Source organism: Cyprinus carpio, chromosome A7 (genome assembly GCF_018340385.1).
Source record: "Cyprinus carpio isolate SPL01 chromosome A7, ASM1834038v1, whole genome shotgun sequence".
NCBI classification, from domain to species: Eukaryota; Metazoa; Chordata; class Actinopteri; order Cypriniformes; family Cyprinidae; genus Cyprinus; species Cyprinus carpio.
The window spans coordinates 31,473,223-31,499,428 of record NC_056578.1 but is presented as its reverse complement, the minus strand read 5'-3'; the positions used below and the strand labels follow the sequence as shown (position 1 = coordinate 31,499,428).

Genomic DNA, 26,206 nt, shown 5'->3' with positions numbered 1-26,206 from the left:
AATCTTTTGATTTAATTATTCTTTTTATTTTTAAATTTTTTTGGCTTATAGTGTTGGTTTAATTAGAATGTTTTTCTAGTCAGAACATCTCCAGCTTTAAAAGAAATATGTTAAAATAAAAAGACCAGTCACATACTTCAAGGTCACAGATTTTGACAGATTTTACTTTGCATAGATTTAGAGGACTGATTCATTTATGCAGGATTATTTGATTTACACAACATGGTGTAGCATAGAGAGTCACAATGGAACCTGCCATTAATCTGCCTATTATAGATGTTTCAGGGGAATCTAAATAGTAAAAATAAATGCAAAACACAAAAATAGAAAATTTCTGAAGCTTAAAAATGTATATACAGATAATAATAATAATAATAATAATAATAATAGACTCTAATTAATTTATTTTGAGTGCAGTGCCTTCTTATCAAAATTCAGTTACCAAGCCAGTGGACAGAACTTAGAACTATAGATGAAGTTTGAGAAAGACAGAGACAGAGAGAGATGAAAAGATAGAAGGACTGAAATACAAGCACTCATTCCTCACAGGGTTTGGAGGTTGTGTCTCGCTGTTTGTGCGTTGATCCATGGGCTTGTATGGAATAGAGGTGGCTTCTACATTTTCAGTTAGAGCACATAGATTGGCCATTTGCAGAAAAAAACGGCCATTTTCATTCCAGGCATAGACATGATTGATGTAAAGGTTTTATGGTTTTAACATTTGGCTGCTCTCTCCTCACGTCTCCCCCCAACCATCTCTCTCTCTCTCTCTCTCTCTCTCTCTCTCTCTAAATTGAAAAGCCAAGGAGGCTAGACAGCTGGTTGCTATAGCAGTAGTCTAATTGCAGAGGCACTCAAGAGCAGTGCATTGTGGGTAGTTTGTGAGATGAGGTGAAGGCATGGAGCTTGGTGACTGCTCCAAGGGGTTGAGGAACATGGTTCTCTCTGCAGGATGGGTGAGCTAACAGCCTCTTAAATCAGGGGACTTCTGACAGGCTTTTTTATTCCTTGCTTTCTGCGTTTCACTATCGTACACTTTTCATCTCCTGGCATGCCTGTTTCCCTCCTACTTTTGCTCTTGAAGATGCTTGTGTTCCTTCTTCTCTTCTTGTTTTCAATAATTGAATGGTGTAAGTGTAAGATATAGTGTTCAACCATCGTACACGTTGGAGAATCATATTTCTTTTCTAATTGGCCCTTAATGGAGGCCTTCAGTTGACTCATTTGTGTTCTATTAAAGTGATACATTCATGTAGCCAGAAGGGCCAGAGGAATGATAAATCATAACTTGTCTCAGGAGAATCTGTGGGTCTTTTCATCGGGCTGAAACTGGCAACTGCATTGTGAATTATGTTTGTATCCTCTGCTCAATCGTTTTGGATCTAATCATGAAATCTGCTCATAACTTCTGCTCACATCAAACCATTTGACTCTTGTGCTATTTACCATTTAGATGATCATTTTCTTTTTGCAGAAGTTGTTATCACTGCAGGCAGCCAAACCAACCTGAATCTTAGATTACAATTTCTGTTTACTGATACAGTATAGTTGTTTGTAGGTATGTGTCTTAAAAAAAAATGTTCATGAATAAATCATTCATAATAAACACTACAATTTTCCATGGAAGAAACAATAACAATGACAGAAAATGGTCAAATTTGGTTTAATGGTAACTTTAAAGGCCCCGGTATACTTCAAATGAAGTTCATTTTCATTCTTCGTTTGGGAGCAAAAAGAAATTTGAAAAGGCTGAGCGATGGTATATTGTTTTCGAACATTCCGACATCCCCGCGCTGCTGGAGGTGGTGTGTTGATTAATGTAAACATGCGTCGCAACGCTCACGCGTATCCCCTAAAAACAACAACAATGAAATGATGAAGTGTAGGCAATCTAGGTGTGAGATGGGCACCAATGGTCAGAATATTATAGACAAAAAAATAATGATTAGCAGCAGTTCAGGGTCAAGTATCATGTTTGCAATACAAAAGAACCATTCTATTTCCATAATCAATCCTTTATGGGAAGTGTGAATGTCCCATAGTCTGAAAACTTTAGCATGATATGGAAAAAAATATTGGAGTCAATTTGTTATTTTATTTTATTAGTGTTCATTTATTTTATTAAACTGGATAAATTGTTATACCTTTTTATATTTTATGTGGTGTCATGATTTACTTTTGATAAAAACAAAGGTTTATTATTGTATGTTCGTTTGGCATTTCATGTATTGTATACCCTTTAAATTCCCTTATTGAAAGAAAAACAACAGCAGCAGCAGTATGGTGTAACATTTATTTGAAACACGTGTATTTGGTACTTGCTACCTTGTATCTTTACTCTTTCCTTTCATTCTTTTCATGGCTTTGGAAAACTTGATCAGATGCTTGTTCTCTGCGTCGATTTTTGCATAACTCCGGGTTGTCGACACCAAGCTTCGTTGCAATTTCTTTCTAAGAATTAAATGCTTTCTTTGAATCTTTTAAGTATGTCCGCGACCGATCGTACAGGTGCGGCTATACGAACCGGGGTGGGGGGGGGATTGCACATCAAAGAAGGTGGAGTTTCAGAACACACCCACCGACTGCGTAATCGCCACGGACCAATGGAAGCTCAAAGGTGTTTTGGAGCCAAACGAACTCCCCCAGAAAGTTTGCTTTGGTCAGCTGTTTCGAACTGCCAAAACGGACTCAATACGAACTTCATTTCAGCTCGTCATATCAGTTCATTCTTCAATTTTATTTGAAGTATATCGGGGCCTTAAGTGTAGTTTAACTTGCAATGTTATGTTTCAGCGTTGTTATATTTGTATGTTTGTGTTATTTTATTATTGTACTGTGCATCATTTTTTCACCATTTTTTTTTTTTTGATTAGGCACTGACTCCCTTGCTACTTTTAAATGCCTCTTTTAAAATAAAGCATATAAAGCACTGATAACCTCTAATTAATGCAGATTTGAAATTTCAAGACTGAGAAAGTAGTAGCTGACTAGTTATGTAATGTAAGCTATTGCTATGTTGCACAATGTATGTGCTTCCCTACATGTTTGTAACAATATAATCATGTCACCATCAAGTAATTGATGGCATGTCATCTAGATATTGAAGTTACAAAACAAACTTCTATTTTTTTTTCTCCAGTCACATACAAAGATGAGCCTCCGTTCTTTAATTCAAGGCTGTTCTGATGGTTGTTTTCTATGATAGTTTTCTGCACTATTTAATTCCCTTTCATTCCATCTCCAACACATCATCTGAAAGCTCTCAGAATAATCATGAAAACCGAGGAGAAAAGAGAAGAAGCGCAAGAGTTTGTCCTTTGAAGACAGATTATAGATGCAGTGAAGCCTGAAAGTATTAAAAGCTGTCAACAACAGTGCTTAAGTTGGTTTGTCTATGATTTTTTTGTGTGAAATTTTCAGTTGATTCAGTTTATGGTTGCCTACTTTGATGTCACCTCAAATGTCTTCAGGGCAAGTTTTGAATATAAATGTAGAACTTTTCCAGGACTGACATTGACCAGTTTGGCACACTTTCACCCTTTATCACCAGCCATTTGGGATTTATGAAGCATTATGTTTGCAAATCCTTAGTTTGAGCTATGTAATTATGTAAATACAGTCGTATTTGCCTGATGTTATGAAATTTTATGTCCAGAGCCCTAACCTAATCATCATTTCTATGTTGCACTATTAGTGGAAAATGACAGCTTTTCAGTCTCTTTTACTCGATATCAATGTGCAGTAAACTGCATTTAATGATACTTGCTGCATATGCATGTGTTTTTGTTGTTGTTGTTGTTGTTGTTGTTGTTTTGATAAACATATTTTTGTAGCCCTGTGTGGTTTAAATGTGGGCTGTAATGCATTAAAGAAAGCAAGGAAACAGAAGTCAGCATTTGTAATAGTTCTTTGCTCATGATAACAGTTAAATTGAGTTGTTTTCATAGTCCATAACAATTTGATTAGGTTGTCATTTACAAACATGAGCATCATTAAAGTAGATGACAGCTGTCATAATTTAAGAAATCAGTGGCAAACACTGCATTCATAAAATCTTGTTAGCATACGGGGAATATGCTGAGCCATTAACTTCCCTCATATGGTGGACTCTGCTAACTCATCCACTTATTACAAATCTGATGGCTTTGTGGCTTGAGTTCACAAAAATATAATTGTTTTGCTGAACATCACAGCTTTTTTTTACTGTCTGTCAGCTCCTTGATTAATTTTCTCAGGTTTGTTTTTATGAAAAGCTTCAGATGCATGCTAATTATCTCCTTGTGTCCCTCTCTCAATTGCTCAGTGAAATCTAAGGAGGGTGTGTTTGTCATCTGTGTTGTCATGTCCAGATGTTTGGGATTCTTAACCATCTATATACCTTGTTATTAGTGTTTCCCAGGGGCTGTGCTGTCACACTCTAATTGCTTGGTTAGTTAATAGTTCAGATCCATCAAGCTCAATGTGTGTAAGTGTTCGTGCGCGAGTGTCAGTGTGTGAGTGTGAAAGCATGACTGATTGCACTCACTCTGTTTGAGTGAAAACAGTTCTCCCAACACTTGCTCCACTGCCAGCAGCCAAAATGCAGTCCAGCCAATAGGAAAACTTCTTGCCAGTCTTTGCTGTGATCTGCCAGTCACAAATAATGATCAAACCTGATTATCATACTGGAAGCCTGATCGTTGTCATTTCTGGATTGAACATGCCTGTCATGTTCTTACACCTGATGACAATGTATAAGGTCAATGAGTGTGTTTACATGCATAATCGTACACTGAGTGCTTAATAAACCAACCATATGTAAGGTCATGTAAACACAGTTTAAGCAAAACCTGATTGGCACACAGATGTTTTCCTAATATCCTGATTTCACTCTGTATGTAAACATCTTTAATGACATTCTGATGGCTTATTCCTGTCTAGGTGCACGTGTCTATTTTGCATGTTGACATCAAGACCAGTATATTTTGCATTATGAGGATTGATTGATTGATTGAATTTTTTAATAGATCAGCAATAGTGTATATGTAAACATACTCAACAGTCAAAACCTGTAAACACAATTTGAAAATGAATACACTGATAACACTTTCCGTTAAGGCTCAACTATGATGAACTAACAATAAACAGTGCTTTAATTAATCTAGATTCATGTTAATATTTACGATATACTAATACATCGTTATTTGTTAATATGAATAAACATTATTATGAATGAAAAATCTAAATTAACAATGAAAACTGGCATATTTATCAGTAAACATTAACTTATACACTGAAAAAAAATATGTTTTTCCAGTTTATGGATACTAAGAAATGAAGGATCTTTGTTTTTCTGTTTGGTGGTTTTAATTAAACTGTTGCTGTTGTTCTGTAATTTTTTGTTGTGCTGTGATATTAAGAGCTCATCGTTTTTTGTGACGTTAAGAGCTCATACATTTGTTGATTGTCACCATTCTTGAAGTTTGTGTGTCAGTTATTGAGATATTGAGATCTGTGTTAAACCTTTTTAATGTATCCCAGTCCCAGATATCTTTTCTTGGTAAAACAATTGTTTCTTCAGAAGCAAAGATTGTTACTAATTGAAAAAGTTGCTGAACAAGAAGTCTGTAGCTGCCTTGACAAATGTTTTGGCCAACGAGGCATTTCACATTTGCTGAATAAACAAATTCAAAATGACAAAACAAAGTAAAGCTTTGGAGAAGAACTTAGGTTTATAAACTTGAATTTATAACCTTTTTTAATTATTCTTTTTTTACAGTGCAGTAGTAAATGCTGTAAAAAAAAAATATTAAATTTGTACAAAGTTAACTTTATTGGAAATTTTTGCCAATATTTGTTTTTACATTACAGCGAATTTGGCATGGATTTTTCTTTTCAGCATTAGAACGTATACATTATATGCTAGACATTTTTCACATGAAGTATTTCTCTCTTCTTAGAAGTTTGATTAGTTGAGTGTAGAGCTCACATTATGTAGGCAGTCTCTTGTGCTTTATGTGCTCTTGGATTGAAGCCATGATTGTATTTGTTAAATGAAGTCTGGTAGGAAGAGAGGCTGCTCACTGCAGAGCCAATGGGTGGAGCTTGACATCCAGCCCCCCCTTGCTAGACCTAATGGGTGGAGAAAGACACGCCAACCACAGACTGAACCCTACCCATTAACCTATCACTAAAAATAACTCCACCCACAGAGGTGGAGCTGGATGTCATTTGGCTCCGCAGTGAGCACTGCTTGGAGAGGAAGGCAGGACTAATTTTTGCCAGCTGAGCAAAATAAATGTGTTTGGGTTCCTAAAGAGCTACCACAATGTGAATGACATCAGAATTTTATAGGATTGCTTAAGATTACGAGAAAGAGAAAGACGTGACCAGCATAGACACATTAAATCAACATCAAATGAAACTAATCACACTCATAATCACACACTGAACAGATGTGATTGGAAAACACGTACTTGATTATGGAGGCCCAGTCCTTCAGCATATACACGCTCGCATGCGTGCAGCATGGAGAGATTCCCCCTGCAGCGTGTTTGCCGTTTGATTTATCTGCGCCAGTGACACTGATTCTGACAAATGTGTCCAGGGATATTCCTATTCCTGTGTCCTGCCATACTGGTGCTGAGGAAATGTCCTTTCTCTCTTCATTAAGTCTATTACCTCCCACACACACAAAGACACAAGCAATTTCATTTCCTTAATCTCTTGTTCCTCTATCATTTTGCCACCAGTGCAGGTAAACCATTTTTGGTGTGTGGGTGCAAGAGTGTGTATATGTGTAAATATATCTGTCTGTTTTTTAAGCAGATGGAAACACTAGATATATAAGAAAGGGCAAGGATGGAATTTCATAAATTCTTAAATTTATTTTCTGCCCAGCCACCATCTCAAATAAATCTGGAATTAATCTTTAGTATCTGCTCACATTAGAGAATGTACATCATTAAGGCTTTTTTTTTCGTAGTGTCAGTTCAGGCAGGCCACATCATTTAAGCTTGCATCGCCTGATGACCAGCTGACATGTTCACCTATAGGAATTCAACACATAGCGGTCTGCATTCTATTTATTTTGCCTTTTCAGCTACACTTCAGCTGTTCCTATCATGGTGCACTGCACTCATTACCACTCTCCATCCCCAGCCCCAACTTGATCACTTAAGCTGCATCTATTAAGCAAATCTGGAATTGTATTATTTCCCTTCTCGACATGTTATTTTTCCTCATTTTGGATATAGTCTCTTGTATAATCAAGTATAGTGGTAATTTATTACTGTATATCATACATCAGTGTTTATTAAGCAATGATCTGTTTTAGTGTATGTTAAAAATAATTCTGCTGAAGCTGTTCTATAATGCCGTGGGGGGAAATAGTGTTGCTGCACTCCCTACTCTATCCAGGCAAGGCTGTATGGACAGATGGAGAGTTTTTGCCCAGAACGGAATCATACCAACAATCTTAATTATTGTTATTTGCCAATAAATACTTTGATGATAGTGGTCCTGACTAAACAAATTAAAATAAGGCTTAAGACAAATCAATTATGTGATCAGTGATCTCAGGGGTGGCCACCGTCAGTCCTGAAGAGCCAGCTGGAGTAAAAAAGACTGATGTTGGCCACCCTTGATCTTTATCAATGATATTTTATGTGGAATGCATTATGTGATATACTGTATGTACATTTTTATCATTATTATAATTTTTGTATTGTACTGGTGTACTTTTATGCTAAACTTAACTTTTAAGTTAAACTTAACTAACTTAACTCAGTCATGCTCCCAGATATAATGTGTCATACCAACTGTTGGTTTTCTGATTTAATTTATTTTAACTTGTAATTTATTCCTGTGATGGAAAGGCAGAATTTTCAGCCGCCATTACTTCAGTTTTCAGTGTCACATGGAAACAGTGATACTTTGTTATTAGAATAGCCTGGGGTGCTTAAACTATCAAGGAGTATTACAAGTTTAATGCACATCTATGTTATAAATTTTATCAAAATAATGCATGATCTATAAAATGAAAAATGTGCTATGTGTTGAAATCCCCCTAAGATGTCCTTCTATGGGTGGGTGTATGTGGAGAAATTTTAACCAGTTTAACCAAAACAATATGGCAGCTAGCATATATACTCTTTATAACAATCGATATACAAGATAACCCTTTTGAATGGCTCTGTGTGAGATTATTATGCTGTTGCTGTACATACACGTGTGCTGTCAGTGTCACGACACGCACACAGACAGGTAGATCCAAGTGCAGTGTTTTATTGAGGCAATCCAAAATCAGAAAACATCCAGGCAAAGGTCAACATCCAGGTAATCCGTCCAAAACAAGAAACATAAACAACATCCAGAAACACGAGGAACCAGGGAACCAGGAAAACGCAGGGTGACATTCAAAAAGGACTCCGTGACAATGACAGAAACAAGCAGGGTATTTAAAGACAGGTGCAAACAAGGTAAGTGGTGACAGCTGAATACAATGAACGGTGATGAGCAGCTAAGGCTAGTGGGAAATGAAGTTCTGACGAAGGTGACAATAAGGGGAAGTGAGACCTCTAGTGGCCACCCAGGGAGACACAGAACAGACACCGTGACAGTCAGACTCAAACTATTGTAGTGATTCTGAAAACATGCTCAAAATGATTAGAGACTCTTAATTGTGAGTAGTAAGCAGTTTAATGTGTCTCAGCATGAGTGCTGTGTTTAGCTGACTGCAGGAACACATTGCTGTTCTTGTTACGTTCCTCTCTTCTGTTCTCTCATTCCTCTCCCTGTGGTTCCTTTTAAAGTGCTAATGTGTGCTGAAAGAGTGTGGAAATTCATACTCTCCCAGGCATTCATTACTCCACAGATCTTCCTTACTTAGTAATAAAAAAGAATTAGGCTATAGTTAAGGGTGTTGAAATATAGGCCTACTAAAATTTTATTCTTCAAGTGTCTCTCTGAATTATGTGCCAGTCCTTTTTTCATTGTAAGAAAAAAAGTAATCAGAACTCGGCACCGATAGCCTTGTGGGCACTTACTGTCCTATCAAAATAAAGGCATAAAACAAACAAACAAACAAATAAATTAATAATTAAATACCATTCCACTAAATATTTCCTTTGAGTTGAATGAAGACAGTAATTTTGTAATGTATTAAAATCAAATTATTAATGTCTTGTAAGTCACAACTGGAAGTTTCATGCATCATAAATGTTTAGACAGTGTGTAAATGTTTCAGTGGTGTTTTAAATAATTGTATATGTGTGTTTCCCAGGTGGTGGACCTGTACTGGGGCATTGATCCAGAGGAGTGGGACAGTCCAGAGCTGCAGAGACTACGAATGAAATTACTGGAAGAATGTCTGAAAACTTCAGCCGGTCCATGCTTTGTTGTGGGTATATATGACATTTCATCAAACCATTAACCAGTAAATCCCAAATATATATATAGAGAGACATAGTGGTCATCCAGTTTATTGCCATCGCCAAAATATTGGCCTATAGTTGGCATTTTTTAATGATCAGCATCAGCCGAAAAGTTTTTCGCAGGATTTTTATTTTTACATTGAATTTAGGGTTGTTTTTTACTAATAAATTTTATCAAGTACTCTGTGATATCCGGCTAAAGGAGACTCCATGTAACACCCATATGAGAGCGAAGCACTTGAGTTCACTCAGAGGGTGAAGCTCATTGTGCCTCTGTGGCTTGCTCACTCATACACACACACACACAGCAAAATTACTTTCAAATCTCTCAGTATGGCAAGAGGAAAGGTATGGTTTGATGGCTGGTGTTGCAGGAGATGAGAGATCATGCATAAGTGAAGCACATACTATACACACATTCGAGAGCTCCAGGTGGGTTACTGACAGATCAGTGAATTTCTAAGGAATGTATATTTACACATGAACACACACTCCTTTGTGTGTGTGTGTGTGCGTGCGCGCGCATGTGTGTGTGTGTGTGTGTGTGCGCGTGTGTGTGTGTGTGTGTGTGTGTGTGTGTTGAGGGTTCAGAATCAGTTCTCAGGTGTGGAGGGAGATTGATTTTAAATTATTAAAATGTAAATGAGCAATCTGGGCAGGAGGATTGGGATCTAATTGGAGTCAGAGAGCAATGTTTGAGTTGAGGCAGTGTGTGTGTGTGTGTGTGTGTGTGTGTGTGTGTGTGTGTGTGTGTGTGTGTAAAAGTTAAGTGTGAGGTGAAGTGTTGTGTGTGAGAGCCATTGAAGAGAGAACACTTCTAGTTCTTACACTTACATTAGTGATGCTCACTAAGGTCCTGTTTTCACCTGGTATTAACATGCATTTCAAATGAATCCCCTGTGACTACTTGTATCTGGTTTTCTTTTCTTTTTTTCTTTTTCTTTGAGACACTCCCTTCTTAACGTTGCAGTCACATTAGTCAAATTTCACCTTAAAAAGTCCAGTTTTTTTCACCTTAAAAAAAGGCCCATTGTCTATTGTCATAAGTGTAGTGATGTATGAAATTGTATGTAACTGATGCATTCAGTTTCATACATTGAATGAAGCAGAACTCAGAAGTCACCTTAAAACAAAGTAGCTTTCTGATGGTCTGCGTGGCAAATTTGCATGGCCAACTTGACCATTTTTTACCCACATTGTGTAGAATCTTACTGAAATAAACAATGGTAAATGTTACTGCACCTTTATTTCAAACCCTCTACGTTACTTTTTGTTGAAATGGGAAAAACGTGAGAAAGGAATCAAATGAAAAGGATAAGAAGAACAGTTGCAATTTACACTACAAAGTCCTTTTCACACCAAGACAATTACATTTACATTTACATTTTAATTCGATCATTTAGCAGACATTTTTATCCAAAGTGACTTACAAATTAGGAGAACAATAAAAGCAATCAGACCAGCAAGAGAGCAACAGTATACAAATGATGTGACAAGTTTCAGTTAGTCTAGCACAGTACACATAGTATTTTTTTTTAATAAATTAGAAAAAAAATGAATAGAATAGAATAGAATAGAATAGAATAGAATAGAATAGGTAAGTGCTAGTATTAATTTGTCAGATACTGGCAAAAAAATATATATGTTTTTAGACATTTTTTGAAAATGGCGAGAGAGAGTGATTTGAGAGTGATTTTGAAAGTGATTTTGTGCCTCTTTGGGATGGCACCATGGGGTGTCGTTCATTTGCAGAAGGCAAGCTTCTGGAGGGCACATAATTCTGAACAAGCGAGTTTAGGTATATTGGTGAAGAGCCAGTGGTTGTCTTGTAGGCAAACATCAGTACCTTCATTTTGAGGTGAGCGGCTATTGGCAGCCAGTACAAACTGATGAAGAGAGGTGTGATGTGGCCTTTCTTTGGCTCATTGAAGACCACTCTCGCTGCTGCATTCTGGATCAGTTGCAGAGGCTTGATAGTATATGCCGAAAGGCCCTCCAAGAGAGCATTACAATAGTCCAGTCTGGAGAGAACAAGAGCTTGGACAAGGAGAAATCAAATCTGCAGGACCGGACCGTTTTAGCAATATGGTCTGTGAAGCTTAACTGACCATCTATCACAACTCCAAGTTTCCTGGCTGTCCTGGAAGCAGTTATGGTTGACGAACCTAGCTGTATAGAGAAGTTGTGATGAAGTGCTGGGTTGGCTGAGACCACGAGCAGTTCAGTCTTAGCAAGGTTGAGTTGAAGGTAATGGTCCTTCATCTAGCCAGAAATGTCTGTCAGACAGGCTGCAGTCCGAACAGCTACCATTGGATAATCTGGTTGGAATGAGAAGTAGAGTTGAGTGTCATCAGCAAAGCAGTGATAGGAAAAGGCATGTTTTTGAATGGCAAATCCTAATGATGACATGTAGATAGAGAAGAGAAGTGGTCCAAGCACTGACCCCTTAGGAACCCCAGTAGCAAGAAGTTGTGGTTTAGAAACCTCACCCCACCTGAGAGGTAAGTCTTGAACCACTGGAGTGCAGTTCCAGAGATGTCCATCTTCATGAGGGTGGGCAGGAGAACTGGTGGTTAACTGTGTCAAAAGCAGCAGACAGATCCAGCAAGATGAGTACTGCGGATTTGGAAGCCACTCTTGCCAGTCTCAGGGCTTCAGTAACCAAGAGCAGGGCAGTCTCAGTTGAGTGGCCACATTTGAAGACAGATTGGTTGTTGTCCAGGAGTGAATGGAAGAAGGGATACCGGTTAGTAGTTTTCTAAAAGTGCTGGATCTAGAGAGGGTTTTAGCAGTGGGGTTACCCGAGCCTGCTTAAATGCTGGGGGAAAAGTACCAGTGTGAAGAGAGGTGTTGATAATGTGAGTGAGCGCAGGTACTGTAAAGCTGAAAATGGCCTGAAGATATGAGTGAGGATAGGATCAAGTGGATAGGGAGTAGGATGATTGGAATGGATAAATTTGTAAACATAAGTTTTGCAACATAAGATTTTTGCCTCCAAGAGTGGAGAGAAGGAGGAGAGAGACTGTGTATTTGTTGTTATGATGTGTTTGTCAGTTTGTGGTGTGGAGAACTGAAGGTTCTTGTTTTATTTATGAAGAATATTGCAAAGTTGTCAGCTGTAAGAGTTGGTGGAGGAGGGGGAAAATGACAAAGAAGAGAAGGGAAGGTTTTGAAAAGTGTGAGAGAGTCGAAACAGTTGTTAATTTTGTTAAGGTTGTATGGTATTTTAGCAGTGGAGACATTTGCAGAAAAGGAAGAGATGAGTAACTGATACAAACTAACGTCAGTCAAGTTTTTTTTATTATTTGTGCCACTTCCTCTCTGCAGCCTTGAGCCTAGAGTGATGTTCACGGAGAACATCAGAAAGCCAGGGGGCAGAGGGGGTGGTGCGTGCTGTTCAGGAAGAAAGGGGGCAAAAGTTGTCAAAGCAAGATTTTAGAGTGGAGTAAAGAGTGTCAGTAACAGTGTTAGTGTTTGGATTCGATTTTGCATCACAGTTGGATTCGATTTTGCATCACAGAGAGGATAGGCGGTAGACGGAGAGCGTGTACGTAGGTTATGCTGAAAGGTGACCTATAGAGGTGAGCGTGTTGTGTCAGGAGTCAGTTTGAGATAGAATGAGGAAGTGGTCTGAGGTGTGCAATGGGGTATCAAAAGTGTTGTCAGTGGAGCAGTAGCATGTGTCGATAAGGTCCAATTGGTTACCTGATTTGTGAGTAGCTGTAGTAGACACTCGCATGAGGTCAAATGAGGTAAGCAGAGTGTTGAAGTCAGCAGCATGTGGTTTTTCTAGGTGGACGTCACCAAGTAGAATCAGAGGAGTACTGTCCTCAGGGAAGTTCGAGAGTAACACATCCAACTCCTCCAAGAAGTTATGTAGTTGACCTGGGTGACAATAAACAACTACTTGCTTACACCTACTTTCAGAGAGTGAGTTTGCATCTTAATTTTTTTTTTTTTTTTTTTTTCAATGCAGCTGAATTTTTCTGGACAACATTCTTGTTGGTGTGAACAGGACTGTGTGTGTTTCACTTTCTCATAACACATCCCATAAAGATCAGGTTTTTTAGGTGAATCGGTGGTAAATAGGCAGAGTTTATCTGTTATTAGGGGCATATTCAGGATAGCTGGTGTGTATAGTGCATATGTACTGTGATCACGTGCCTTTTTGTCTACCTCCATATGGTTTCAGGGCCTGAGGCAAGCATCAGTTTTACAATTCTGTCACACAAAGACAGAACTCAACCAGTAAATTAACACTAAAAGCTAAAAAAAAAAAGCTTTAGTAGACTGCCTAAGCAACTGGCATTGTGGCAGTGAGTTTTATATGAGCGGCAAGTCTTTAATTGTCTTCTCAAACATCTCTTCTCTCTCAATCTCATCCTTCAAGAGGTTTCTATCTCCATCTCTCTCTTCCACTTCACTCCTTCATCTGTCTCCCATTTTAACCTCTACATTCAGTGCTCTAGTGTCCATTTCACCTCTTCTTTCACTCTGATTTGTATCTACTCTTTCACTTAATCCTCCTCTCTGTCCTCGTCCTCTCACCCTCTCATCTCTCTCTCACTCCCTCACTCTCTCGTTCTCTTTCTCTCTTAGCAAATGATATGTAGTGTCTGACCTCCATCCATGTAGGGCAGAGACTACTTTCACCCTATTAGCCTCTCTCTTTTCTATAGCATTAGCTGCCAGGTTGTGGTGTGGTATTCAAAGCACTCCTTTTTGCCATGTAAATGAAAAGAGTAGTTTTTTTTTTCTTCTTCTTGTTATATAGTGTTCATATGAGCTATTCTTCCAGCTACTTGTCAAAGATGATGCATGTAATAATACAATATTAATATAATATTAAAAAGATTTCCCCTTTTTGTCATTGGCTGGACATGCTCTGTTTGTTACCTCTGTTTGTTATGCCTGTTGCAGGACATTTCATTTCATATATTTTTAAAAATGTGTTGTGTCAAGAGATGAGTTATACACTACTGATTAAAAGTTTGTTGTCTGTAAGATTTTTAAGTCTTTTATGTTCATCAAGGCTACATTTATTTGATCAAAATAGAGTAAAACAGTTATATTGTGAAATATTATTACAATAAAAAATAACTGTTTTATTTTTGATGTATTTTAAATCATAATTTATTCCTTAATGAGAAAGCAGCCATTCAGATCATTTGGTGCTCAAGAAACACTTGTCATCAATGTTGAAAACAGTTGTGCTGCTTAATATTTTTTTGTGGAAATGGTGCTGCATTTTTTTCTGGATTCTTTTAAGAGAACATTTATTGGAAACAGAAATCACCATAACAACGTAAACGTTTTGGCTGTATTAATATTTTTCAAAAATTCAATTCATACAGCCCTTAAGAATTGTGGTGTTTTCGAGTTTCTAATTTGGAGACCATGTCAGTTCTAATGTCAGTTGATTATATGTCATGTCAATTTATTTAGTGTTTTCAGCTTTTGCCAAAATCAGCCTACAAATTCTTACAGCTGTAAGTGCTACATATTATTTTGGAATAGGAGAAAGTATGTTACTCTGAAAAATTACACACTTCACCTTTAAGTAGACCGGGAAAGATCCAGGCCACTTTTCTCAGTGGTCTAGTTAAAATTAGCTAAACTCCTCTCCTTTGCCAAAGAGATATACTGTATGGGTAAGTCTTTCTGACTTGTGCACTCTCAGTAGTTAGTGAGAAGTTTCCTAGAAACTGTGCTGGCTTTTCCCAAAGAGCACTTTATTATCTCATAAGAAAATGAATGGAAATCAGTTTGTATAGAACAAAAAAAGTATTCTCCCTTAAACCCCTTTGGGCAGCCAAAATGGACTTCAGTTCAAAGACCAATATCTTTGGACCTCATGGTTTGGAGTACAAGTACACAAACCCTGACATGCTTGGAACTCTGTGAGCGTTTGATCTGTGTGTGGGATTTCCTCCATTAAGTTCAGTGATGTTGTGTTGTGTCACTGCCATGTATTTGGGTCTATTTTAGAGTCAAAAATGAGGCTTTGATCAGAGTCCGAGAGAGTGCGTGTGTGAGGGGGTTTGCGGCTGACAGTTCTGGGTTGCATGTGCTGGTGTGTCTCCAGAGAAGGTCTCCAGGCAAATTGGAATTGTTTAATCTAAGTGTGACAGGCAGAGATGGGTAGAAATGTAAGAGAGAGAGAGAGAGATTGAGAAAAACTCTCAGATTTATATGAATAGAGACTTTAGGGCTGCTGAAACTGGTAGCATTTAAACGAAAATTTGATTTTAAAGCTCAGTCTATATCATCTACATTAGTGGTTCTTAATCCTGGTCCTGGGGACCAACTGCTCTGCACATTTTGTATGTCTCCCTTATCTGACACACTCAGTTCAGTTCATGGAGCTCTCTCCTAACGAGCTGATGATTAAATAAGGGGGACATGCAAACTGTGCAGAGCGGGGGGTCCTCAGGACCAGGAATAAGAACCCCTGATTTTGAGTTTGTTAGCTTTTTTAGCCTCATACAATATATACACTACTGTTCAACATTTGGGGTCTGTACATTTTTTTTATTCATCAAGGATGCATTTAATTAATCAAGATACAGTAAAGACATTTTATAAAATTGCAGACAATTTCTGTTTCAAATAAATACAGGTTTTCTTTTTTTTTCTTTCTTTTTGAAATTTATATTTATCGAATAATCTTGAAAAATAAATATCACGGTTCCCTCAAAAAATATTAAGCAGCCCAACTGTTTTCAATATTGATAATAATACAAAATGTTTCCTGGGCAACAAATCAGCATATTTCTGAAGGATCATGTGACAATAAAGCCTGGAGTAATGGAGAGTTATCAGCATCTTCCTCTAATATGTTAAGGTTAATTTCAGATTTCTGCTCACTGTATGATTTGTATATGCTAGCCTATATCTACAGGGCCTGAAGTCTGGTGTGAGGTTGCAGGTACTGCATACAGTGTTAATAACTCCCGCAAGTCACACGTTCATAATGCGGTAAATTCCCATTCTCATTTACTTCAGTATATAGAGATACGCGCAATCTGCACTGCCGCGTCTCACCCTTGTGTCCTGCAGCAGTCACTTGGAGAAATCAGCAGTGCATTTACTTCTGTTAAGTTTGAGCATGTAACGCTGTGAAAAAGCGTGTTGGGAAACCTTGAAACGCTTGGAAATGTGTAAAAACAGCTTACTATGGCTTAATGTACTGAAACTGGAGGCCCAGATTCAGTATGCACCTTATTGATGACTTGTGGCATTATTAAGCTGCATCTCTGTCAGCACGTGAAGCCACAAAACTGTAGCTCGTTAATAAACAAAGTTTTTTGTTTGATCCATTTTATACAATCCACCTTCATTTAGCAAGTGCACTCAATTTCAACACTTTTTGTTCCATTCAGTTGTGGATTCTCCTGATAGAGCAGCTTATTCACGAGACTGCCGCGGCCCCACAAAGAGAAATTTGTTTGTGTGTGTGTTTGTTTGAAAAAGTTTCCCTGCAAATACTTCCCAATTTAATACAAATTTTCCTTACAAACTGTGTTATCAGCATAACAATGTGAGTATATAAAGCTGTATAAAAGGTAGGGGGTGATGCCCCCTTCTAGAACAATGTGCATTTATGTTTAAATTGTAACATAAATTATCATATTTATGATTCTCATTTCTTTATCACAAAATGGCAAAACAGGCACAGTTTTTGAGGGAAATTTGGCTCTTTTTAATCTCTCTTTTTAACCCATCTCATGGTGTGTGAGGCTGAAGTCTTGTGTGTGTTTCTAATGATTTTGTATTATTTGCACTGTTCTAAATATTGATATTTTATGTGCAATGATAGCATGGTCTGACTCAGCGGCCTTACACCAGATTTAAATCTATTTTTTCAAACATTATGATTTAAATGGTGATGAGTGTACCGAGAATAACTCTTTCATCTTTTCATAATTTTAATAGATTTTCAGTGCTGTTTTGATGCATTTTAAAGAGTTGGCAGTCAAAATTAAAACTGCCGGATGATAGATATTCTTCATTCTTTCTGACAAACAACAAAAGATATTGTGAATTACAACGTGTACCTTGTTTTCTAATCTTTTTAAATTGCAGTGTATTATAAGGGGATAGAATCCCCGGCTCAGTACTCACTACTAGCAACTACATGGTACAGTGTGAGAAGATCAGAGAGATCTTACCAAACTTTTGAACGATAGTGTACATCAAATATATGATAAATGTTGGAGAATTAACTTACATGGACCTCCCATGTCTATTTTGTTGTGCTTCTTTTCACTGTACAATTGCATTTAGAGCCTCAAGTCTCAAAAACGAAAACATTCCTAAATAATGAACTTGGCATTCCTTAAAGATGAGTTAATCTTGAGCAACACTCAACACACTCTCCACTTCCCACAATGCTCTGAGGTTATGGTTTCCTAGAACAGTAAAAGTAAGACAGGCATCAAAGCTCTTGCAAGAGGAGACAGCCGCTGAAACTCACTGTCACACAGCCTGGGGCAGAGACGAGAGAGAGAATGAGAGAGAGAGAGAGAGAGAGAGAGAGAGAGAGAGCGCAGAAAGAACCAGAAGAGAAGAAACAAGCATAAAAAAGGACAGTAACAGAGCCACAGAACAACAGGAGTTGATGAGAAAAAGAAAGCGCTATGATAAACACTCCTAGCACAACTTCAAAGTGTCTGTTTATTCTAGTACCTGTTCATGTGTCATCAAAGTGTGGCACAGTATCAAGGGACTTTGTCTCACTGGCACTGAATGTTTAGTCGCTACGCATACAGCATGCATATATATATATATATAACAGATAAGTCAATGTTTGTCCTTAAGCATGGACAAAACAAGAGTATATATATATATATATATATATATATATATATATATATATATATATATATATATATATATATATATATATATATATACTCTTGTTTTGTCCATGCTTAAGGAAAAACATTGACTTATCTGTTTGTAGACAAAGCAAACCATCTCAGAGGAACAGTATAGCAACACAAATGGTACTATAGGGTAATTTTACAGACTCACTGTCTCTGTCTCTCTTACACACACCTTGTTGTTCTTCATGCACAGGGGTGTTGATAATAGTGTGTATCCTCAGCTGCAGCAGATTTCATGGCAGAGCCCCGCATAAAGCATAAGACAGATGTACGTCTCACATGTTTGTGTGAGTGTGTGCGTCTCAACTGTCAAAGGGACGTATCTCCACAATAACACCCTAACACTCTTTTGACCAGTTTCACATAGTCTCTCTATTTCTGTTATCCCCTCTCTGAGGCATCAGCTGGAACCTCCTTTGGGTTTTTTTTTTAATAATACAGAATTTTAATTTTGGGGTGGATCGTTCCTTAATTAAATCAGCTGATTGCAGTGGAGCTGATTCTAGAAATTATCAGGCTATATGTTCTTCTAAATTTCATATAACAACATATTCAAATACAATATTCATGGATATTGCAAAATGTTTTGCTGTAGTTCATGAAAAAAAAATTCAGTGTGAAAGAATTCCTCATTTATTTAATAAAAAGGGTTAAATGTAGTAATAATGTTGTAATAACATTGTAACATCCAACACTGATGTTTTGGCACATTCACTCATTAATGAGAATTTATTTATCAAATACAATGTGATATTATATGTTTTTGAATATATAGTATTTTTGAATTATATCACCTTTGCTTATTAGAGACGTATGAAGAGGCAGAAGTGGTTTGGCTCATCACCCTCATTATTAATCTAGCTGGCAGAGTTTCATATTCCTAATACTCCTCAGTATTGCACACTAAACACTGGAGTTATAGAGCTCACAGGAATAATGTACCTTTCTCTGGGTAGGACGGAGGCTGATAGAATTTGAAGGACAAAAAAGAGAGAATGTACAAGCTGAAATGACAGAGGAAGAGCAAGACAGATAGACTTAGAGATCAAGATGTAAAGGTGGGGTAAGCAAAGCATTGAAAGTTCAGCCCAGTAGCCAATAAAAAATACTGAATTAGCCATCACATAAATCATCTCGCAGCACTGCTGTCACATTTTTCCTGTTGGAAACCTACAATTTCAGAAGAGATATGAGCGAAGGCAAAATATCTTTAGATTCTGCTACTCCTCTTTAAACAGAGGCCGTGATATCCCACAACCCATGTCTCATCTCCTTCAAGTCTCTAATGTATATGTTTTTGAAGAAGGGTCAGATCATTAGTCTATAGGCTTATCCAGCACAATTTAAATGCTCTGCCACTGGCAGTTATGGGCTTATTGACATAATGACACTGGCAAACGATGTAGCGAATTGGCTTTCTAAGCTAACAGGTTTTACTGTATGGTTGTGAATTCATTACAAACTTGCAGTGTTAAATGGCATGTGAATAGTTTTCTTTTTAGTAGCTTTCGAACTCTTTTATATAAAGTATTTTCTTTGTATAAACCCTGCTGATAAGTCAGGTTAGGTGAGTTAGGTATCACATTTGAAATTATTGATCCTGGTTTCACACTGTTCATATTTTATCCTAGCTTAATAATTAATCCCAGATTTCAAGATTTTTACTATTAACTTGTAAACTCTGGGATAATGTTCTTATTTGCATATTTATGAGGTCAGTTTGCAATGTCCACTTAGTGTTATCGACCTCATAATATGCAAGCCTGAATACCGCTTGTGATGGGAACTGCAAAAGCTTATAGTTTCTCCCTCTTTCCCAGGGGCTCATTGGAGAGAAGTATGGCAGCATTCGAGTCCCAGGGGAGGTGGAGTCGGCCGAGTTTGAGATGATTTTGGATGCGGCGGTGGAGGCGGGACTAGACACACGGATCTTGGAGGAGTGGTATTGTCGGGATGAGAACTCAGTCCCGCCTGCCTACTACCTAAAACCAAAAGCTGAGATACTGAAGAACTACCAGAACTCTGTAAGTAGATCATGAAGAAGAGATTATATTTGAAGAATTGGTATACCGTTTAGTTTTTAGAAACATTGAAAGCATTTTGAGGCACATGAGAGGGCATCCAGAAATATGCAGAGTTTCCAGCCGACCTGACCTGTCCCACACACACAGGAACAACCTGTAAATGTCAGTGGCTGACCGGTGCTGATGCTGTTTTATATGGAGCACTGTAAAAATGGCAGGCCCGTGAGAGAACACTGTTTACCACATATAGAGTTTATTAGCTTCATAAATTCAGTTTGTCTTTCATTATACCTTAATGGGGCTCTCTCTTTCTTTCTTACACACACACAAATTCTGTTTCGCTTTCTGTCACCCATACACACACACAGATCATATAGTGTTGTATAAATCAGGTTGTAATGCAGAGTGGCTGCAAATTGAGGGAGCGTCTGTGAAGCTGAGGGTCTCTGTTGGACTAAAATGAGAAAAGCAGCAGGGACAGAGTTTCTACCTGCACTCAGCAGAAACACCCACTGGTCTCTCTCTCTCTCTCTCTCTCTCTATGTCTGTGTGTTTCTGTCCTCTTTCTCTCTGGTAGGTGACTGGGTTCATGACAAACACTTCCTAAAAATATTAGTTCAGTAACAGAGTGGGTGTCTGCTTTCACTTTCTCTGTTCAAGCAGACAGAGTCATTTCGACTCCTTTTGACATCCCTCTACATTACACAGAGTTCCTGTGGTCACGGGAATATTAGGAGCTTTCAGTTTTTCTTATTTCTAGGCATGACTTGAAAAAGTCAATGGAAAATCTCATAGAACTGTATTAATATGTTTTCATATCAGTAGGTCTTATAAATATAATAATATGTTTTCTTTCTCTAGTTATACTGTTTTTTGCTGTAAAACTGTCTAATCAGCTAGAGATTTTGCAGGTGCTTTATAAAATAATTTTTATTTTATATAAAAAAAAAACATATTTTTAAAAATCTGTATGTAATTCACCTGATTTTTAAGCTATTTAAGAATTAAGCTGTTTGTGAGTTTGCAAGACTATGAATAACTTAAGAATAAAGTGCAGTAAACTAAAATGATCTGTGATACAGTATTTATGATAACAGTGATAAATTAAAATATGACAACAAATAGCAGTTTCAAGCACCAGGTTTGATTCATGTACTGATGCCAGCCCCGTCTCTCCTTCCACTTTGCTGTTGATTATACAGTAAAAATAAAAATAACTAAATAATTATCAAAATGTTCCTGAAATTCATGATCACATGGATTCCAATTGAAATGACTGGATATTGAATGTGAAAATTTCCTGAACAATGGTGACAACATCTTTGAAGGATGGGGATCAAGTACTGGGACAAAACCTCAGTGCAGTTTGTACTAGAACAAGATTAAAATTATGCTAGCTGTGCTAGCTACAGCTAGCATTACAGTTAAACCAAAAAGTACAGGGTACTAATGCATTTGTTCCTGCTTTTTAGTGGAATGAAAGAAGTGTTAATTAATGTAAATGTTACATGATATGTTGTAGCTTTTCTTTTTTATTGGTTTAAATGCCCAACATAGACACAGTGAAACCTTGAATAATTGGATGACTCCATATGTGATTTTACCCCGCAGATGGAGTCAAGCAGCGTAGCAAAATCAAAGAACGACAAGGCATGGAGGGCAGTCTCAGAGGAAATCAAGAGGATCTTCAGAACCTCTGTTTTACAGCTGCAGGAGAAGGGAACCATGAAGAGTGGTCAAGCCAAGAAATTTCTTTGCTCGGGTAAATTCTAGTTATATTTACGGTAATGACTGAGCTCACAGCTTATAAATGTTTAGTGTTATTTTACATGGCTTTAAATGCCTGTGTTGGTTTGCAGTGTGTTTTGCAGTACATTGCAACTTCTGTAAATGTCAACATTGACAGTATATTTAAATATATTAACTAAGGGTACTCAAATTTGAATCATTATGGTCAACTTATTTTCCACTGAGCTGAAGGACCACAGACTCCACATCTAATATGACTAGATACTCAATATGATTCCCTCATCTATTTTTTTTTAATAACCTCTGTGTTCTCTGAGTAATTTTGCTAAAAAATACATGTTTTTTGATCCATAGTGGCGCTTAATGTTACCACTCTTAACAATCTACTATACTATCTTACTATTTAAAAAACATTCTATTCTATAAAGATTCTATTGCAGACATTTACAACATGCTATAGTTAGTATGAGTTTAAAGTAGTTTACTCAATGCCTTTATACGCAGATGGGATGGAACTAAACTCTGAAGAACAGTGGCACTCCAGCATCTTTTGTGACCAATGTGTGAAGCAATTTCCAGCTTGTCTTAAGAGGCACCATTTCACTTTAAAGGTTTCAGTGGTGCTTGATGCTTAACATTTAGGTTGTTTGTCTGTTAAACTGCATGCATAATTAAAAAAAAGGCTGAATCATGCTACAGAGCCATAGTTTATTGCTTTGTGGTTTCATAGAGAGATCGTATTCAAAGCTCATAATGAATGAAAATGTTATTACTTGAAAGTCATTGTGACTAAATTAAAATTCGCCCGCATTAGCCAGCATAAGAGGAGATCTAATCAGGCTAACTTAATTCATCCAGGTTAATCCAATATTCAGTGATACAGTTAAGTCTCATCACCATACTCCACATTAGAGACAGTGGGTCGGCACCAGAGAAAGAACAGATTCACTGCTTGCTCTTTACTGTCATTCTGAGAGCATTGGCTTATAATTCAATCACTGATACAGTTAAGTCTTCGTCTCGACATGCAGTAGATATGAAACAACTGCATTCAAGAGGATCTCGTAAGCGAGGCATTTCTTTTTTTTATGTGATGAACAATTTATTCTCAGTTGCAGAGGTTCCTTTCATTAAAACTGAGGTCTTCTGTCTTACTTCAGAGCATCAGTGAGTTCCCTGATCTGCACGTATATTCTTAAGTTTGATGGATGTGGCATCTTGTGGATCTTTATTTAAAAAGTATCACTGGTATCACAATTCACAAAAAAAGGCATTTTACAATATTTTGCATTTTTGGCATTTTACCATTACAATAAAATAAAATAAATTAACTGTTAAAATTATATTTTATTATATATTGAACTGTTATTTAATTCCTGTGATGACAAAGCTACATTTTCTGTACACACTACCTGTACTGTGCTCCAGCACAGTAGGCACCCGTGACATTGGTAGTGTATATAGTGTATATATAATTTATTTAAATTTCTTTAAACAGATACCCCTATTTGTTTTTTTTTTATTATTATTATTATTTTTTTATGTGGTTTCTATTTTGATTACTAATACCAGAGTGAGGAAAGTACATGTGAGACTTAACTGAGCTAATGCTTTCCTGGGGGATCTGCAGCCATTTACTTGCCGTTTTTGCAACCCCCTCTCATCTCGTTTACAAAACAAGCTGCAAGTATGCGATACTAAGCTGACGAGGTTGGCAGGCTATCACTGGAATGCTGCCTTTGGAGGTCTTTGATAAAACCAGGCAAGGCTGGATTAAGAGATCATATCACTTTTTTCTTCGTCAAGGCAGCTCAGAAAGACGGATCTAATCATTTGCTAAAGACTGGGAGAAGCGCTCACCTCATGACATCAAATTATGCATGTTTTCTGAAAGTGCCACTGAAGATTTTTGGGAGTAAATAGTGGCAGGGATGAAAACCATGAATGAAAAGAAACATTCTGTCATGCAGAACTGGGTCATTATTATGCTCTTTCTGTTTATCTCTTGTCTTTCAGCATTAGAGGATGAACTGGATTTTGCACTGGGCCAGCAAACCCCAGCCTTCCTCAAGAAATGTGTGTGTTACATCCGGAAGATATCCAACTTTGACCGTTTCGCTAAACTCCCTGAGATGGCACGCTACATGGACATTGTGGTGAGCGCCGACCGTGTCATGAGAAACCAAGAAGCCTATGAGCGTCTTCTGAAAGTCAGAGATGAGTTCATTCCAATGGGGGTGGCAGCATCCAATCTTCGAGTCTACTCGTCGGTCACTCACTGTGACATGAAACTTGGCTACTCACAGGAAGTAGAGAGCCACTACGTCGAAGGTCTCTGTAAACAGTTTTATGAAGACATGGTGGATATCATTCAGGCCACGGTCCAACAGAACTTTGACACAGAGACAGATCCACTGTATGATGAAATCATACAGCATCTGTCGCTGTGCAAGACTTTTTCATCTTTTTATGTGTACAAGAGTGAAGCCTTGGACATAGTCCAGGAGTACCTGTACCCCTCCAAAGGTGGTCGAATAACCCCCCTAGTGGTGTATGGAGGACCCTGCACTGGAAAGACATTGTTACTTGCTGAAGTGGCAAAACAGGTGAAAAGCATGCATAATATGCATGTATGTATGTGTGTGTGGGTGAGAGAGAAAGCATGTGTGAACATACTGACCTGCTTTTTAAGGCCATCTGGATGCCAGCACATGTTAGATTAATGCTGCGGGATGCCTGTATTTAGCCTAAAGCTGTTCTTTGCTTCCTCTGACTTAATATCTGATGTCATGGCATTGGATTCAAATTAACATTTAGGGATTTTGGGCTGCTGTTACATGAATTTGTCTGCTGTAACAAATTTTGTGAATTCCCATCTATCTGTAGGCACACAGTAGTCCAAATGCAGACCATTGCATTCACAAGCTTAAAAAAAATCCTGATTTAATTGATAATAATAATTTGATATAATTACTAATATCTGTCAGCTTCAGCCAATTCTTAGGGCTTATGGAGATCAGATTCAGTGGTGTGACTGTGTTATGTGTTGATGGTCAGAATTGACAGTGTTGATAAGTTTGGGGGTGAGGAATAAACAGAGGAAGGGTAGTGTTGACATTTCCCATCACCCATGGCAACCCATCACAGACCTCAGCCTCTAATGTTAGTTCACAGATGATGAGCCTGGGGACCTTGACTAACTCCCTTGTCCTTGCTTATGTTCTCGCTCTCTCACACTATGCTTCTATGTAACATACACACTACAGAGAGACAGATACTCTAAAATATTTATATATGAAATGCAATTTACATGCCCACACATTGCATACACTTTTTATAATCTAGGGTGTCTGTCTGTGTCATGCAAATTAGTCTCATGTTTGGTACAGCTGGCATGTTTTTATACTGCCCTTGTCAGTGCTGTACGGTACTAAGAATCATGCAGCAAATATGAGCACAGTGATGCATTCAAGTAGCAATCTGGACACGCACACCCCTTGGCTAATAATACAAACACACAGACACACAATCCTCTAGCAAATGGTGGCTTTGGAAAAGCATTTTATCATTAATTGTCAGCCTTCTCCTGACAAAGAGAAATAAAATTTCATGTTTTCCTGAATCACAGCTGGGGGCACCCTTTAACCACATCCAAGAAAGAATTGTGCTAAGGATGAGGGAACGTTTCAAACTGATTTAGAAAATCCTCAGCACAAGAAATCCAGTGCTGACTCTATCGCTCTTGAGTACATTTGATTATTTGCTTTACAGTCGTAGGTCTTAGTATTCCTTCCTCACACTCTGAGTTGTCAAAGTTAGTGTACAGTGAGCAGATCTACTAAATAATGGATGGACTAGAGTCACTCAAGTTTTGTTTGCTAGAGTCATACTTATAATAGTGTTGCTCTAGATCATATTAGTTTCTGGATTTTTAACCATGTGATTTTTTTTTAACAACAGGACACAAGATCCTGTTAAACGTTAAATAATATTGAATACAGTTGTTGTATTTTATGTAGATTAAATCTATTTGCAAATGGCCAAGCTATACTAAAATCTGATTACAAAATTACTACTTTTACACAAATTAACATCTTGAGCTTTTCCTAACTGTATATGAATAAAATATTAA

General features: G+C 37.5%; 1 protein-coding gene across 3 annotated transcripts in view; it reads left to right on the top strand.

The window, feature by feature from the left end:
• Positions 1 to 26,206, top strand: part of LOC109062032 (NACHT and WD repeat domain-containing protein 2-like) — a 51,508-nt gene that overhangs the window by 18,899 nt on the left and 6,403 nt on the right. For 2 of the 3 annotated variants that reach the window (XM_042760827.1, XM_042760826.1), the window contains exons 4-7: positions 9,263 to 9,379; positions 20,122 to 20,325; positions 21,937 to 22,087; positions 24,091 to 24,680. In XM_042760827.1, the coding sequence (XP_042616761.1) occupies positions 9,263 to 9,379; positions 20,122 to 20,325; positions 21,937 to 22,087; positions 24,091 to 24,680 (1,062 nt within the window). Of the gene's footprint in view, positions 1 to 9,262; positions 9,384 to 20,121; positions 20,326 to 21,936; positions 22,088 to 24,090; positions 24,681 to 26,206 lie in introns of all 3 variants that reach the window. The other variant, XM_042760828.1, reaches the window with a different exon arrangement.